A 15115-nucleotide genomic window follows, 5' to 3' on the forward strand; every position below is an offset into this window, starting at 1 on the left:
ACGATGAGGGGAGGCTCCCAAGCCTCAGTGTACATCCCCACCTTTCCTCGTCCCGTCTTCAAACACAATTAGAATGAAGAAGTCTCCACATATTGAAACACCAGAGGGGAAACCTTACAGGTCACTTGGTCCCATCCTAACACACGGAGGGGAGGAACGAGTGGGGACGGGGCAGGGGTCAGAGAACAGTGAAAGGGGAAATACCCGTATATTAAAGTCATGGCTGCAGTGAAAATATCAGAGGTAAACGTTTGTTTGTTTGTTTGTTTGTTTGTTTGTTTGTTTGTTTTTAAGGAGGCTCCTCACTCTACACGAAGCCCAACATGGGGCTTGAACTCATGACTCTGAGATCAAGACCTGAGCTGAGATCAACAGTCTGATGCTTAACGGGCTGAGTCACCCAGGCATCCCCCCCCCACACCCATTCCATTTTTCTAACTCTCTCTTTTTTTTCTTTCCTTCAGTGGAGAACTATCTGATCTTCAAACTAGGAACACTAGAACTTAAAAAAAATAGAATGTTTAAAAACCATGAAGAAAAAGGTGTCCCTCCTGGGGCGCCTGGGTGGCTCAGTTGGTTAAGCGTCCTCCTTCGGCTCAGGTCATGATCTCAGGGTTGGTGAGTTCGAGCCCCGCGTCGGGCTCTGTGCTGACAGCTCAGAGCCTGGAGCCTGCTTCGGATTCTGGGTCTCCCCCTCTCTCTGCCTCTCCCCTGCTCACGCTCTGACTCTGTCTTTCAATAATAAATAAATGTTAAAAAGAAAAAAAAAGGCGTCCCTCCTCTAAGTGTGTCTGCGCCTCGGGGTCCTAATGAATGAGTCTGTCCAACCGTGGGTCATAAATGTGAGAAGATGACCAGGGTAAGAACATCCCACTTTGTAGAAAGGGGACAAGTGTGGGTCCAGGGACTACACGCTAGTGAACTTGTAGAAGAGATCACAAAGCAGAAGCAGCAGCGAGAGGCTGTAACCAAGTAAAAAGCCACCCTCGGAGGCGCTTTGCTAGAAATTGCATTCTGGGGCGTGGAAAATAGTTCTCCGAGTGCGCTCGGTGATGTTCACATCCCTTCAGGAACGCGACTCAGCTCTGTGAACTGCTTGGGGAGCGGTCCCGGAAGGCACAAAGGTGCACAGGGAAGAGGGAGGTCCTCCTTACCGGGCAAGCACATGTGTCGGGAGTTGTGTTAAATGTGGGGATGTGTTTTTCTCACCCCTCATCCCGTGAAGAGATTATTCCTTTCCCTGTTCAGGAAGGAAAGGGTTGTGTCGACTGAGCCCTTTGCCGGAGGTGAACAGCTGGGAAGTTGGAAACGCTAAGGCTTGAACCCAGATCTTTCTGCCCCCGCGGCCCCCAGGGCAGGCCTGCCTGAGCAGTGAGGGATGAAAATGGGCCCTTTCAAGCACTGTTGAGAGAAGAGGTAGCTGCCGGGTGTTCAAAAGGTTGCCCTTTGGAGGAAAGACGGGCCTGGTCTCTAAGGCCCCACGGCGGGGAGCCAGGGCAATGGTGTGGAAGCGACCGGAGCCGGGAGCCGGTCGCCGGTCCTGTTTGCTAACCGCTTGCTGTAGGCTCCTCTCGCTGCAGGCATTTGCTCTGTAAACCCCCGGGGGTGAGGTGCAGCCCTGCGATCAAACCTGCTTCGCTGGCGAAGAACCACGGGGAGATCATGACCGGGGATCACCCACTAGCGAGTGGCAGAGTCTGGGCCTAAAATCAGGTCCGTCCCACACCAGGGCCAGCATTTTCAACCAGTTCCCTCCGCTCTATTCCTGGTACTAGACTTCTTTCTCTCTCGCGCGCGCTCTTTTTTTAAATTTTATTTTAGAGCACGCAAGCGGGGGAGAGGGACAGAGGGGGAGAAAGAATCCTTATTTATTTATTTTTTAGCATTCATTTTTGAGAGAGAGAGTGAGAGAGACAGAGTGCAAGCGGGGGAGGGGCAGAGAGAGAAGGAGACACAGAATGGGAAGCAGGCTCCAGGCTCCGAGCTGTCGGCACAGAGCCCGACGCGGGGCTCGAACTCATGAACTGCAAGATCATGACCTGAGCCAAAGTCGGACACTTTAGTGACTGAGCCACCCGGGTGCCCCGAGAGAGAATCTTAAGTAGACTCCACACTCAGCACAGAGCCGAGTGCAGGATTCGATCGTGATCTGAGCCAATATCGAGAGTCAGCCGCTCAGGCATCCTGTTGGTAGATTTCCAACCTGTGTGAAAATTCCCAAGTGATGAGAAGCTCCCAAAAAGAGACTATTCTGTCAGGGAGCGAATTGCCCGTTGCCGACAAATCCTGAGTGGCAGGACCCTGGGTTGGAACCAGGTCTGACAACCACACAGGTGTCTTTCTATGTTTGATTTTTTTTTCTCCTGTGATCTTAAGAGGGACAAGTTTACTTTAGATTCATAGTCAAAGAGAAGGGGGGTTATTGATGGTGGGTCTGGCGGTTCTTTATCACTCCATCCACCTGAGCTCCCGGATAAGCTCCAAATCCAGTTTGTCCACGGTACTTTTTATGTTTCGGTCATTTATCATAAGTTTATGGGTATAACAATCTGTAGAAAAGTTTATCGCTGTGGCTTGATAGTATAACAGTTCCAGTAGGAGGTGAAAATTCTGATTCTGTGCGTATTTGAAAATACAGAAATTCGAAGGGGGAAGGAACAAAACCTCACAAAACCTTAGCACTCGTTATTACAGTATGCAGACTACTCTGATATCCTGCCCTTGGCGATTACACTGAAAGTTGAGAAAATTGACGTACTTTTTTGGGAAGTACTTTTTTTGGAGGTACGTTTTGGAAGCAGGATCAAACCTGCCCCAGACTTCTCCCCCGCCCCCAACACACGCCAAGATATAGAGAAATAAGAGTCTAGAAGAGTCTAGAAATATGTTTCTAGATCCGGAATTTTGGACCTGCGGCGTTACGTGGCGAACGAGGTCGCACGTGCCCCTCGATTGTGTCGGCAGATGCTTTTCTGAGCTCTAACTAGCTGACGTTTTGGTTCGCCAGAGGTGGTTCTGTTTTCTGCACTCAGACGTCACAGAACCCTCTCCAGAGAGCTCCAGTCCGCAGAGACTGCCTCCTCACACAGGCTGTCCTCACGGTTTCTGGAAAGGGGCTTTGTCCGTCAAGGGAAAGGTAACCTGTGTTTCCCGCCGTTCCTGGCCGCCGTTCCCGTCTGTGTCCTGTTGGCACGCCTCTCCACACTCATATCGCCTTCTCAGCTTTAGAGCTACTTCTCTGTCCTGAGGGCATTCCGTAATAATTAAAAACTCAGAAATGGAAGGAATTTTATGTAGGACACAGCTGAACCGACCGACTTTCCTTCCAGCGGACGGGGAGCAAATAACCAGACTACGTCGTGGGTGCTCGTTAATGACAGCATGGATGCCTCTCTCCCTCCTCAGCTGGCATTAGGAACTTTCTATGTGCCAGTTGCCATGCTGGCACGGGGGCCACCAGGATGTAGTCCTTTTTCCTTTAAGGAGCTCGAGCCTAAATAGCATCATGTAACAGATGTGCTGTGGCAACGGTGAGCCCAAGAGGGTTCAGCAGCCCAATGATATTTGGGGGGCGGGGTGGGCAGGAAGGTGTCTCTGAACCAAGTCTTGAAGGATGCCAAGGGTGTCACCGCAGTGGCAGCGGCAGGTGGGTGCACATGACTAGTTCCGGAGGGCTATGTAGGTCAGGGCTCTGGAGAGAGAGAAGAGCAGGAAGGTGGATACTCCATGCTGAGGGGATCGGACTTTATTCTGAGGGAAGTCGGAAGCCTTTGAGTGGTTTTTAGAGGGAAATCATGAGATGTGTTTCTGATTATCCCAGTTTGCTAGCTGTGTAGAGAATGGTTTGGCCATAGGCGAGCTAGGAAGCAGAGAGAGACACTAGATGGGTTGCAAAACTCCAGGTGAGGGGCGCCTGGCTGGCTCAGTCGGTAGAGCGTCCGACTTCGGCTCAGGCCGTGATCTCAAAGCTTGTGAGTTTGAGTCCCGCGTCGGGCTCTGTGCTGACAGCCTGGAGCCTGCTTCGGATTCCGTGTCTCCCTCTCTCTCTGCCCCTAACCCACTCGCATTCTGTCTCCGTCTCTCTCAAAAATAAAAGTAAACATTAAAAAAAAAATTTTAAAAACCCAGGTGAGAAAGAAGGATCTGTGAACTAAGGCAGTACCGTAGAGATGAAGGAAATACATTCCTAAGCCGTATTGAGGAGACGGGCTACAAAGAACTTGGTCATGAGCAACAGATAATGGAGAACAAGGAAGGGGGTCAAGGGTATGGTGCAGGCTTCTGGCTTGAGTGGATCCAGTGTTCCTCATCAAGATGGTTCCTGGGAGAAGGAAAGTATCGATGCTGGGGGAATTGCGAGGATGATGATTAATTCGGTGGGGGGGCACGATAAATTTGAGGAGCTTTGAGATGTTCAAGAGAGAGGTCTATGGGGACACCCGGTGGGCTCAGTTGGTTAAGCGTCTGACTCTTGGTCTTGGCTCAGGTCATGATCTCACGGTTTGAGGGTTTGTGCCCCACGTCGGGCTCTGTACTGACAGTGAGGCGCCTGCTTGGGATTCTCTCTCTCTGCCTCTCTCCAGCTTGCGTGCACTCTCTCTCTCTCTCTCTCTCAAGTGACTAAAACTTTAAACAATAAGAAAAAGAGGGGATTTCTAGGATTGCCAGGTGGGCCTGGGTTTCAGGCGGAAGGTGCTGAGTTACAGAAGTTGGTTGACCGCTTTCTTTCTCGGAAGCCGCGTTAAACATCGGCACGTCCAGTCTGTGCCATTCACGCTGGGTGGACATGCGAGGTGTACTGACTTGACTTCTAGCACAGTGAGCAGAGGAGTGGCTCCCCAAGGTGAACTTAGCGCTCTTGCCAGGATTGTTCGTCTCCGTCTCCACTTTCCTTCTGAGCGCCCCTCCCGGGCTTCTTGGAGTCCTTGGTGAGAATCTCAGTGAAAAGGCCATCGAGAGACCGTATCAGTAAGAAGTACAAAGGCACTTTGCTCATTATTTCACCTTCCAGGTAAGCCCATGAGGTATGAAGAACAAATAGGCCCATTTTACAGGTAACAGCCTCTGAGGGTTACGTGGCTTTTGCCTCATAAGTGGTGAAGTTGAGGGTACGACTCTAAATCCCGTTCTCTTTCTGCCAAGTACTCAGCCCTGACATACACCAGAACGGATCGACTTGTTAAATCCTTGGATGGGAGTTGTTACTGAGGAAGAGGTGTTTTATGGAAATGATGCGGCCCCGGAAGTGTTTGTCTGGAGCGATCCTCTCCTTGGATCTCCCAAGACGGGTGCCACTGATGTACCCCGTCTACTTCCCTCCCCTGCCCCATGCCAGCAGCGCTGGGACCTGGAGGGCCGGGTGGCACCCTGTCTAGGCCCGCTGTGGCCTCAGCCATCACGGCCTTGCTTATGACTTTCCCCAGCTTCCCCTCTGCCTCCCCTCTGGCGCCCGGCACCCAGAGACATCCTTCCGTTCGGAGCGTCGGGGAGTCAGTCCTCCGCTCAGAAGCCTCCAGTGGTTTCTCACCTCACCTGGAAAGCAAGCTCCACCCTTCAGGGCCCCCCCCCCCCCCCCCCCGCCCAACACCCTGCCATGTTCTGGCCTCTGGCTGCTTGGATGACCCTGTCAGCACATCCCTCCACTTGAGCCACACTGACCTCTGGCCATTCCCTGAACACTTCTAGCACCTTCCGAATGCCACTGGGCTTTTGTATTTGCCGTTCCCACTTCCTGCACCGCATTTGCCCCTCACACCCAGGCCTCTGGCTCTCCGTGGCGCCTTCGTGCTGGCCCTGCGGCCTCCCTGGCTAAAACAGCAGCCGCCACCGCGCTCTGTCCCTCACTCTGCCTGCTTTTCCTCAGAGCACTCGGTTTCTGTTTCATTGTGGAGATCTGTACGTGAGGTCTGAGAGTTTAGGGCGTCCTGCCGCCTTTACGTATCTGGGCTGGGCTGGGCTAGCGCCCGGCCCACGGTGTGCATGCTGGTTGGGGGGGAGGAACAGCAGAGTGAACACACGGAGGCTGTGGGGGTGAGGTCACTACCCAGAGAGGACGGGAGGCGAGGTCACTACCACCGAGGGACTTAACGGTAACGAGACCGAGCGTCTTCGTCTGGGCAGGCGTGGCCGACATTGCCGGCTCCCAAGTCTCCTTGTTGGGAGACCACTGGGAACAGGTATCCGGAAACTTGCCCCCGTTTCCGTGGGTTAGATGCAGGTTGATTGCTCTGATGAGGATAGCAACAATTTTTGTCCCTCTAGCACACAAGTTACCAGCACAGATTTGCGGCCTGGTGACAGCGTGGGGTCCGTCCCCTACCCATGCCCGCTCCTCTAGATGTGGAGGTCCCCCAGCGTCGTGTCACTGTTTCACCAGTGTCCTGGTGAAAGTGCCGCCTGCACTGTGGCTCTCGTAGGAAGAAGCGAGCGTGTCCTTGCACACAGGTTCCCTGGTTGGGGGTTTGACCCTAAAGCCATCTTCAGTGCGTTTTTCTGTTGCTCCCTCTGTAGGATCTTCTACGTCTCTCATGATTCCCAAGACCTGAAGATCTTCAGCTATATCGCCCGAGATGGTGCCAGCAATATCTTCAGGTGTAACGTCTTTAAATCCAAGAAGAAGGTAAATGAGCAGTCATCAGTCATTGTTTTTGTTTTCCTCTGATGGAACCAGAGGAGTCCCCCCGCCATTGGCCACTGTTGAGAGGCAAGAACTGACGTGGCTGTTTGCATGCGCAGCACGGGGGAGCCATCCAAGCAGTCCGTCAGTGCTCCTGCGTAACGAGATTCTCCTTTCGTTTTATCTGAGTTTTGTCCTCTGACATGGAGACAGCCGGGAAGAGCTCGACCATTGGATGAGGGCTCTGGATCGGGACAGGTAGATAGCACCAGGAGTGATGCTCCCCTCGGTGTGCGGCGGGAAAGAGGCATGGCCGTTTATTTACGTGACTTTTCACCATAATTCTGTGTATCGGTCGGGGGCCTATAAATCACGACATGCGGAATCTAGTTTAGACTTTCTGTGGGAAGCTGGTTGTCCTGGGCAATTATTTTGGTGTGGTAACCTTGATGCTTGAGTAAATGCAGCTTTGGCCACTCGGGAGATGCTTTTCCTGTCATTTCTCCAGGAATTTAACACACAAAACCCGGGGTTTAGTCCCCGCTCTGCTGGAAGCCCAAGAGATGTTATGTGGGTCTCGGCTTCCTTGTCTATAAAGTGAGGAGAGACAAAATCAGAGTTTCCTAAAATGTCTCCTGTAAAATACTTACCGTCCAAAACGTTTCGTGTTAAAAATATCCTCTTTGAATTTGTTGGGAAGCCCTAAAGTTCAAGAGAAGCCCTTGAACTCTGTTTAACCCAGCGTTTCTCAAACTGATTCAGCCATGGAATCATGTTTCTTCCAAGTGATCCGTCTAATATCCTGGGAACTACTTTTTCTGCAGGGTCAAGATTTGCTAACCTGTGTCCCATCCCCTACCCTGGCTCTACCTCGAAAATTCTACTTTGCTGATTTTGCCTCTTCCTCTCAGGATTGGCGGTGCCCTTGGCCTCCTGTTCCCAGGCTTTTTCATGCAAATCATGGAATTTAGATGGAAAGAGCTAGAACTGGAAAGGTGGAAAGAAAACGCGCAAGTTGCCAGGCTTCCCTTCTAGAAGATGGTACGATTGAGCCGAAAGTGTGTAAATGGGCCTAAGGCGAGCTGCCTGTTGAAGAACTGATAGGAAGAAGAGGAGGGTGAGGGAGAGAAAGAAAAGCCGGAAGGGCTGCAGACAGGCATGTAGGGCTTGGGAGGGTGAGCGGCTCTTGTGCAGCTTTGAGGTGCAGGGCGTCTGGGAAATGCAGTGTGTTCCCGGGACTTATGAATCGGATCGACGGTAATGTTCTTTGACAGGTGCAACTAAAGACTGGAATCCCCATGTAATTCATTTTGAGCGTTCAACTGTGCATCTGACTTCAGCTCTGTCCAGACCTTGGAATTTATTAGAGCTACACATGGCACGTGATAATTTTCCAAGCGCTTTAATATCTAAGCTTACCTGATCCTTATAAAACCTATGCGAAGAAGTTAAGACTGGTACTTCGATTTCGCAGATGAGTAAATTGACGCTCAGAGAGATCAGATGCCTTGCCCACGGTCCCGGGAATAGGCCCCGGCTAGAGGCAGGGAGACGTGCAGACAGCATGAGTTTTGAGCCAAAGACCTAGGCAAGGGCTGTCATTATGTTTGCTTTGCTGTCAGAGCTAGCATAGCGATGCGAACACAGTGGGGTGGCCTCGTCCTTCTGCCAAAACCTGAGTCTGAGAGCAGTGCCCACTGGAACTTTGAGCTTGAAGTAAAGCACGGAATTAAGTTCTTATTATCCAGAGACCAGGGAGTGGTCACCCGGCTCCCTATCTCTTCCGCTTTTTCCGTGTCTCCTAGCCCTCGGAGCTCATTCTGAAAATGCCACGTCCCGTTTGCCCGCACCTACTGAGCCTGTAACTCTGGGTAGGGTGGATTCTCAGGCCCTTTGCTGGCCTGCAGCCACATCACTGAAAGAATGGTTTCCAGACAGCCTGGCCCGTGAGCCCCACTGCTGCCGAACTATGGGCAGAAGGGCCAGCTTCCCAGCCAGTAAGGAGGAGGGAGTTGTGCAGGAAAGCAAGCAGACTTGAGGAGGGTGGGGACCGTGCCTGCAAGGTTTTGCACATTTATCCCAGGTAGCCTCTGGAGATGGTGATGTGCTGTTTTGTAACACTTCTGGTCTAGGGAGACCATAGCTTGGGAAAGAGTTTTAATTGGCGAGTCATAGGAATACTCATGAAGTGAGGGGGTAAGACCGTATGCCCGGAGGAAATGTGTTGCAGGGATGTTTCTGGATTGATGGGGGTCAATAGGGAGACCTCTGGACTGGCAGCCAGCAGACCTGGATGCTCTCGTGTCGATCATAGTGTGGAAACCTCAGATGAGCTCCTCGCTCTGTCAGGGCTTTGGGTATTGCCGTTCAGATCACGCCATGGCCCCTGTGTGTGTCCCCATGGCCCGTTCCCCATGACAGGCCCCCGGTGTGCTTGTCGCCGTTCCCTTACAGTTCACCCAGGGGAGCAGATTCACCTCTTCTGTCGTTTGAGAATATGGGTCTGGTGTCTCTGCTTTCCTGGTGGAGGTCCCCATGCCTCCCCGCCGGCACGGCCACAGTTCTGTATCTGTGGCTCTTCGCACGGGTCGCTCACGCATACAGCCAGCGTGGTTCTCCTCTTGGGCTTTCCTCGCGAGCTAGGTAGCAAAAGATTGCAGGAAAGTAACATATCACCAGCTGCTAGTCATCTAGGTCTTCGGTTACCCAGGTTCTAGCTTTCTACGAAGTCAAGCCTTATGGGAAGTCATCTAGTTTGGTTACCTGCTATGTGCCTGTGACTCTTTTTTTTTTTTTTTAATTTTTTTTTAACGTTTATTCATTTCTGAGAGAGAGAGAGAGAGAGAGAGACAGAGCGTGAGCATGGGGAGGGGAAGAGAGAGAGAGAGAAAGACACAGAATCCGAAGCAGGCCCCAGTTTCTGAGCTGTCAGCACAGAGCCCAACGTGGGGCTTGAACGTGTGAACCGCGAGATCACGACCTGAGTCGAAGTTGGATGCTCCACCGACTGAGCTGCCCAGGGGCCCCTGCGCCTGGGACTCTTTGTGTGAGTCCTCCTTTCATTCCTATGGCAGGTATGTAAAGATAGGTACTTTTTCTGGGAAAACAGAAGCTTAAGGGACATGAGTCACAGTAAGTAGAACTGAACCCAGAGAGTGTGACCCTGGAGCCCACATCCTATTTTCCATCAGGAAGTCACGTGATCGGGAGTAGCCTTGTTCCCCAGGACCTATTTGTGATGAGAACCTACAGCACTTGTCACTTGGGTACGAAGAGCTCCTTCGCTCTGAATGACCCGAGTCACTCTGACCTAGATTGTCCCTTTTTCCCTCACTGTCTTTGGTCAGTATTGACTCCATTTGCATAATTGAGGAAGGAAAGGGTCTGGGGAAGTAGGTTGCCGTGGGTCCCACAGCTCAGCAGTGCCACCGAGACTAGAACTGGGCTTCCTGCCTCCCAGCCCAGAGCTTTGGCCGCTGAACTCTGTTACATGAAACTCACAAAAGGAACACGAGCCTTTGGACCTGAGCTTCTCCAGCCATCAAGCCAGCTGAAAGGCATCTCAGGAATGCAGGTCGTCATGTGTGAAGCGATATGATCTTCAGGAACAAGTTCTGTGTGACTGGGAAGGATTGCCAGGATTGTTAGAATGTGTCTGTGGATGGGGTGACCATCCCAGCATCATTCAGACTACTGTTAGAAAGGAAGGCGGAGAGAGGGTCTTTTCCTCACTCAGAGCATCCAGGGGAGACGTTTCCCAAAACTACGGCATTCTGTGTCCCCCCCCCCCCCCGCCCACCGCCCCGTCCGCCCAACCTGGGGGGTATAATGATAGTATTCATTTGCAAGACCTCTTGCCTCTTGCGTGGTCTCTTGACCTCTCCTGTGGAGAGGACATTGCCCTGCTGTCATTTTTTCCCCGGCCCCAGGAGAATGAGGCTGTCGGCCCTGATTAAGTGTGACTGGACTCATTAGTGCAAGAGTGTGTGAAGTGTTGGTGATTAACGAGAGCTGCAGGAATCTCCCCGCTATCTTCACGGGGCAGCTCCTTGAAATCATTTGCCTGGAATCACAGCTCAATTGGTTTGGTTAGGAGAAATTACTTCCTCCTGTAATGCTGTCCCCATCAGATTAGGGGCCACAGCTGAGCAGTTTCACCGTCCTCGAATGCTTGAAATGGATTTTGAATGATGATGACGGTCCCATGTGAAAGAATAAGTCGCTTGCCTGGCCAGGTTTAGGATAAGAAGGAGAGACAGGTCCTAACCTTAGAGAGAGAGCCTAGCTTTGTATCTTAAGGGTTGGGGTCAGATGGGGTTGGGAAGTCAAAATAGAGAAATCACAGATCTCAGCACTCGTCTGGTCCAAACCTCTCTGTTGATGGATGAGGAAATCGGGGCCTGGAAAGGTGAATTTACTTGCTTGTGGTCACCCAGGTGGTTATTGGCAGTACTAAAGTTATAACTCGGCCTTCTTTTCTCCGTGGTACTGTGGTTCATGGAAGAAGTTCATAGCAGAGTACAAGGAAGAAGCCAGCAGTCTACTGGAAATTTTAAGATCCCCTATCTCCTGTCAGTGTTGAAAGTCCTACCCACTTTGAAGCTAAACTTTCCCCATAGCGAGCAATATTCTCGTGTCCAAGGCATTGCCTCAATCAAACTCGAGGATCAAGGCTATTACATAACGTGTCGGACGGTAACCTAACCCATCTCAGAGCCTTAGTAACCTCTGGATCTGTCTCTGTATAGGAGTCCAAATATATTTCCTTGCTTCAGCATTGCGAATTCCATACGTTGCAGTCATTTGATAAGATAGAAGCTTAAATCTTTTACTGCGGTTCAAACACACACACACAAAAGCACATTAAAGAAACATGACCTTCGGTTCTGTTTTTTTGTTGAGACTCCGTGGTGGTTCAGGTCAAGGGAAGGGCGCTGTACGTTATTGCTGTGGTAGATGAGAAGAATTAGAAACCCAGGAGCTGTCCTGGAGCTGACTTATTGGGCTTCAGTCCCCTGGAATTCAGAAGCACGTGGCAGACAGAGCTCCCGTTGGGGCTGAGGGACAGTAGATGAGAAGACAGAGCGGGTAGATGAATAAGGAGCCTTCCTCGTAGCAAGCGTGCCCCACTTCTCTTTCTCTTCTTACTGTCGCCACTGCCACCCCCCGTCTTCGCCTTGTATTCTCTCCTCACTTCCCTTACTTATCTGAAGACGCCTCTCTCCGTCTCCTGGAATCGTGAAATACAGCTTTTTCCAGGACAATGGAATTCGGAACGGCGCCCACGGTGATTTATGAAGTCAGCTGCAGCACGAGACAAATACTTCCCATTCTTCCCACGTGCGTTACGCTCGGAAGATTCCCAACGTTCCCAGGGCCAGCCAACGACAAGGTCGCTTAAAATGAGAACAGCAGATAAAACCATGACTGACCGGACTTTTCCCCTGGATCAGTGAAGTACAGGGACCAACCTTTTGATTTCTGTCTTCCCGAAGCTACCAGGGCGGGCCTCCCACTCTGGCTGGGAGCATGGTGTTAATTCACGGTCGCTGCTGCCACATAGCAGGTACCAACACCCGCCCGGCGTGTACTTAGCACCCACAGCAGGCACGCTCTAGGACGGCCGTTGGTTACATCTTGACCTCTGTGCTGCATTGAGGGACGGCCTGGGGGGTGGGCAGGAAGGCGGCTTTGTCGGCATGAATAAGTAGGTGGTTAAAAGAAGCATTTCCGTGCGTCGTGAGGGTAAGTGGTATAAAGTTCTCAGACTGCTCCCTTTCCAGGCCCGTGGTACGAAATTGCCTGTAATCGGCACTCCCCTGAGCTGCCACGCTGCTCCCCGTCTGCGGCTGAGAGCCCCTCTGAGGTTAGAAAACATCAAAGCCACCGTATCCAGCCTAACCTTGACGACTCAAAGCCAACCAATGCTTCAGGGCTGCTGATGGAAAATGGCTTCTGGACAGGAAGATTTGATCCCTGCGCCCAAGTACTTTTCAGGGCTCTTGTGGAACTTAACTGGGTTTGTACTGAAATAATCCAGTAGGTGATGTTTTAAAAAATCTGGTAAATTCCAGAGGATGGCCAGATCCCGGAGCTGGACAAGGCTGTGTTCCCAACATGCCACCCGTTTGTCGTGCTTCGTACCTGGCTGCCTTCACATCTTTAAAACTCTGCTTTGATTTCCGAAGGCCTGTGTGTGGTCACGAGACATGAGCAGCTCCTCGTGATCCATGGGGACCTATGAAAAGGGTTCTTTTGAAAGCTGCCTTCAGGGAGAGTTCTCCCTTGTAGGCTTAGACGTGGCTTATTAACTATTAAGTCTTAGCACGTGTGGATCCTGCACTCCAAGGTGGCAGGCAGAAGGGGTTTTCTTGCTCAGAAGGCCAGAAGCCCAGTCCCCGAGGGGGCAGGCCCAGCAGGCGGGAACCAGCATGGCTGTGCAGAGAGCGGACGGCCCCAGTGAGGGGAGGGACGGCCCCACCAGGTGTGCAGGCTCAGGTAATTTCCCCCAACAAAGTCCTAACATAGGAATCTACTCGAAGTAGACTTTTCACTGCTGAAGGGAGGCAAGCCCAAAAGGTCAGGGGGCCCCTGAACTCACAAAGCCATTTCTGAGAATTTGAGGCCATCCAGCCTCCTCCCACTGCTACAGTGGGGAGTGGGGAGGCCGGTTCTCTCCTGCCGTAAAGCAGGTAGCAGCGTAGCTTGATTCCACGTTCAAGTTCAGAGCGCTCTCCGTGGAACATGCTACCACAGTATCCTTTTAGTGTGAATGAAAATACAACCTACATCAGAGCGGAGTAAAGCGAACACTGAAAGGAAACCATTTACTGGTGAATGTACACATCTAGACCTGGAATCCAGCAATTTCCTCATGGTGGAAACCATCATGGTGGCTCCCACCAGAGACAGTTTGGCCCCTGGGTTCTCCTCTGTCATGAGTTGGGTGGGGGAGGGGGTGGGTTCGCCTCTTTGATGCTTACATCCGTATGTAAGAGGCAGTCCCCTTAATATCTGTAGGTTTCTGTTGTCGATAAAAACAAGCCCAGCCTTTCCTATTTATTTTCTGTCCTCGTTGCCTTTCGGCACAAAAACCTGTGTTCGAGAGCTTAGCGTATGCCAAGCCCTGGGGGAGGTGTTCGTCATACGCTTACCCCTCTGCGTGGTGGAGGAGAGGCTGTGGACATGGCTGACTCAACGCTGACGACTCCCGTTGTCGCTTCTCGATGGTTGGTTGAAACTGGTAGGCGTGTTCCACGCGTTCGTCCTTGATGAAGGTGACAGAGATGGAAGCCATAGTCTGGGTTCTTCCGATGTCAGTCCTGAGTGTGTGATCCAGCGCCCAGCTCGCGATGTCTGAGAAATGCGGGGCCTCTGAGAAGTCATTTCCTACTGGATTTAAGTCTGAGCGCTTCCTTTCCAAGAGAGGATTAGAAATCCTGTCCCCGTCCCTTGTCTTCTCCTGTGGATTTGGGGGCACTTGTTCGAAGACCTTTCAACTTTTAACATCGTCTTTCGTTTTTTAATGTTTACTTATTTTTGAGAGAGAGAGAGAGAGAGAGTGCGACTGGGGGAGGTACAGAGAGAGGGGACAGAGGACCCGAAGGGGGGTCGGCGCTGACGGCAGTGAGCCCGGTGTGGGGCTCCAACTCATGAACCGTGAGAGCGAGACCTGAACCGAAGTCAGATGCTCAACCGAGCCACCCAGGCACCCCTCAACTTTTAACGTCATCTGAAAAGCTAGTTAAGGAAAGTGTCTGTGGCTTACAGGGATGGTGGAGTTTGTAACCTGTCCTTCCTAGGAGAACCTGAGCTTTTATAGCAACAGGCACTTAGTGAATGTGGGACTCACTAGGTGGACACAGCTGTCCTGGAGTCAGACCATCCAAAATGTGATTAATCTCGGATGCAGGCAGAGGGTGACAGCCACAGTTAGATAAACTGTCTGCGGTGGGATGTTCGGGGAGCACTGGGGGCAAGGAGCAGTGAGCTGAGCTCACCCAGCCTGTGCGTTTAAACTCCACCTAGCTTACACCGGACTCGGTCTTGGGAAGAAAATGAGAGCTGACCGATTCTGCAGTCGGTCAACTATCCTCTTTGGAGGCCAGACCCTGAGAATATTGCCTGTGGTTCGTCCTCACAGCCTGTGTGGGTTGCTTAGGACTGTAGGGGAACAGGCTTCCTTGTCCTGTGTCCTCCTCTCCAAGTTAAGTAGTGGAATACCGAGAGCTAGGGTCAAGTTCTGTTCTTGGGCTATTAAAAGATATGGTTAAGTAGCTCCTCGGCACCCCCACCCCTGCCCCAAGAAAGGAAGGAAGGGAGGGAGGGGAGAAGGAAGGAGGGAAGGAAAGAAAGAGGAGTGGCCAAAAACAGACCCAAGTGAGCTATGTCTTTACGGCAAGACTGGGAAGGCTCACCTGGGTTAGGCTTGCGGCCACTGGCATCCCAGGGGAACTTGGACTCCGGGTTCGCGGCTCTGCTGCTTAGACGGTGGCTTCC

General features: G+C 51.8%; 1 protein-coding gene across 8 annotated transcripts in view; it reads left to right on the forward strand.

The window, feature by feature from the left end:
- The window catches only part of LOC123586948 (carboxyl-terminal PDZ ligand of neuronal nitric oxide synthase protein), a 284322-nt gene that overhangs the window by 235930 nt on the left and 33277 nt on the right, over positions 1-15115 (forward strand). For all 8 annotated transcript variants that reach the window (XM_045456603.1, XM_045456594.1, XM_045456597.1 and 5 more), the window contains one exon: positions 6511-6619. In XM_045456603.1, the coding sequence (XP_045312559.1) occupies positions 6511-6619 (109 nt within the window). The remainder of the gene's footprint in view (positions 1-6510; positions 6620-15115) is intronic.

The sequence above is a fragment of the Leopardus geoffroyi genome, chromosome C3 (genome assembly GCF_018350155.1).
Source record: "Leopardus geoffroyi isolate Oge1 chromosome C3, O.geoffroyi_Oge1_pat1.0, whole genome shotgun sequence".
Lineage (NCBI taxonomy): Eukaryota > Metazoa > Chordata > Mammalia > Carnivora > Felidae > Leopardus > Leopardus geoffroyi.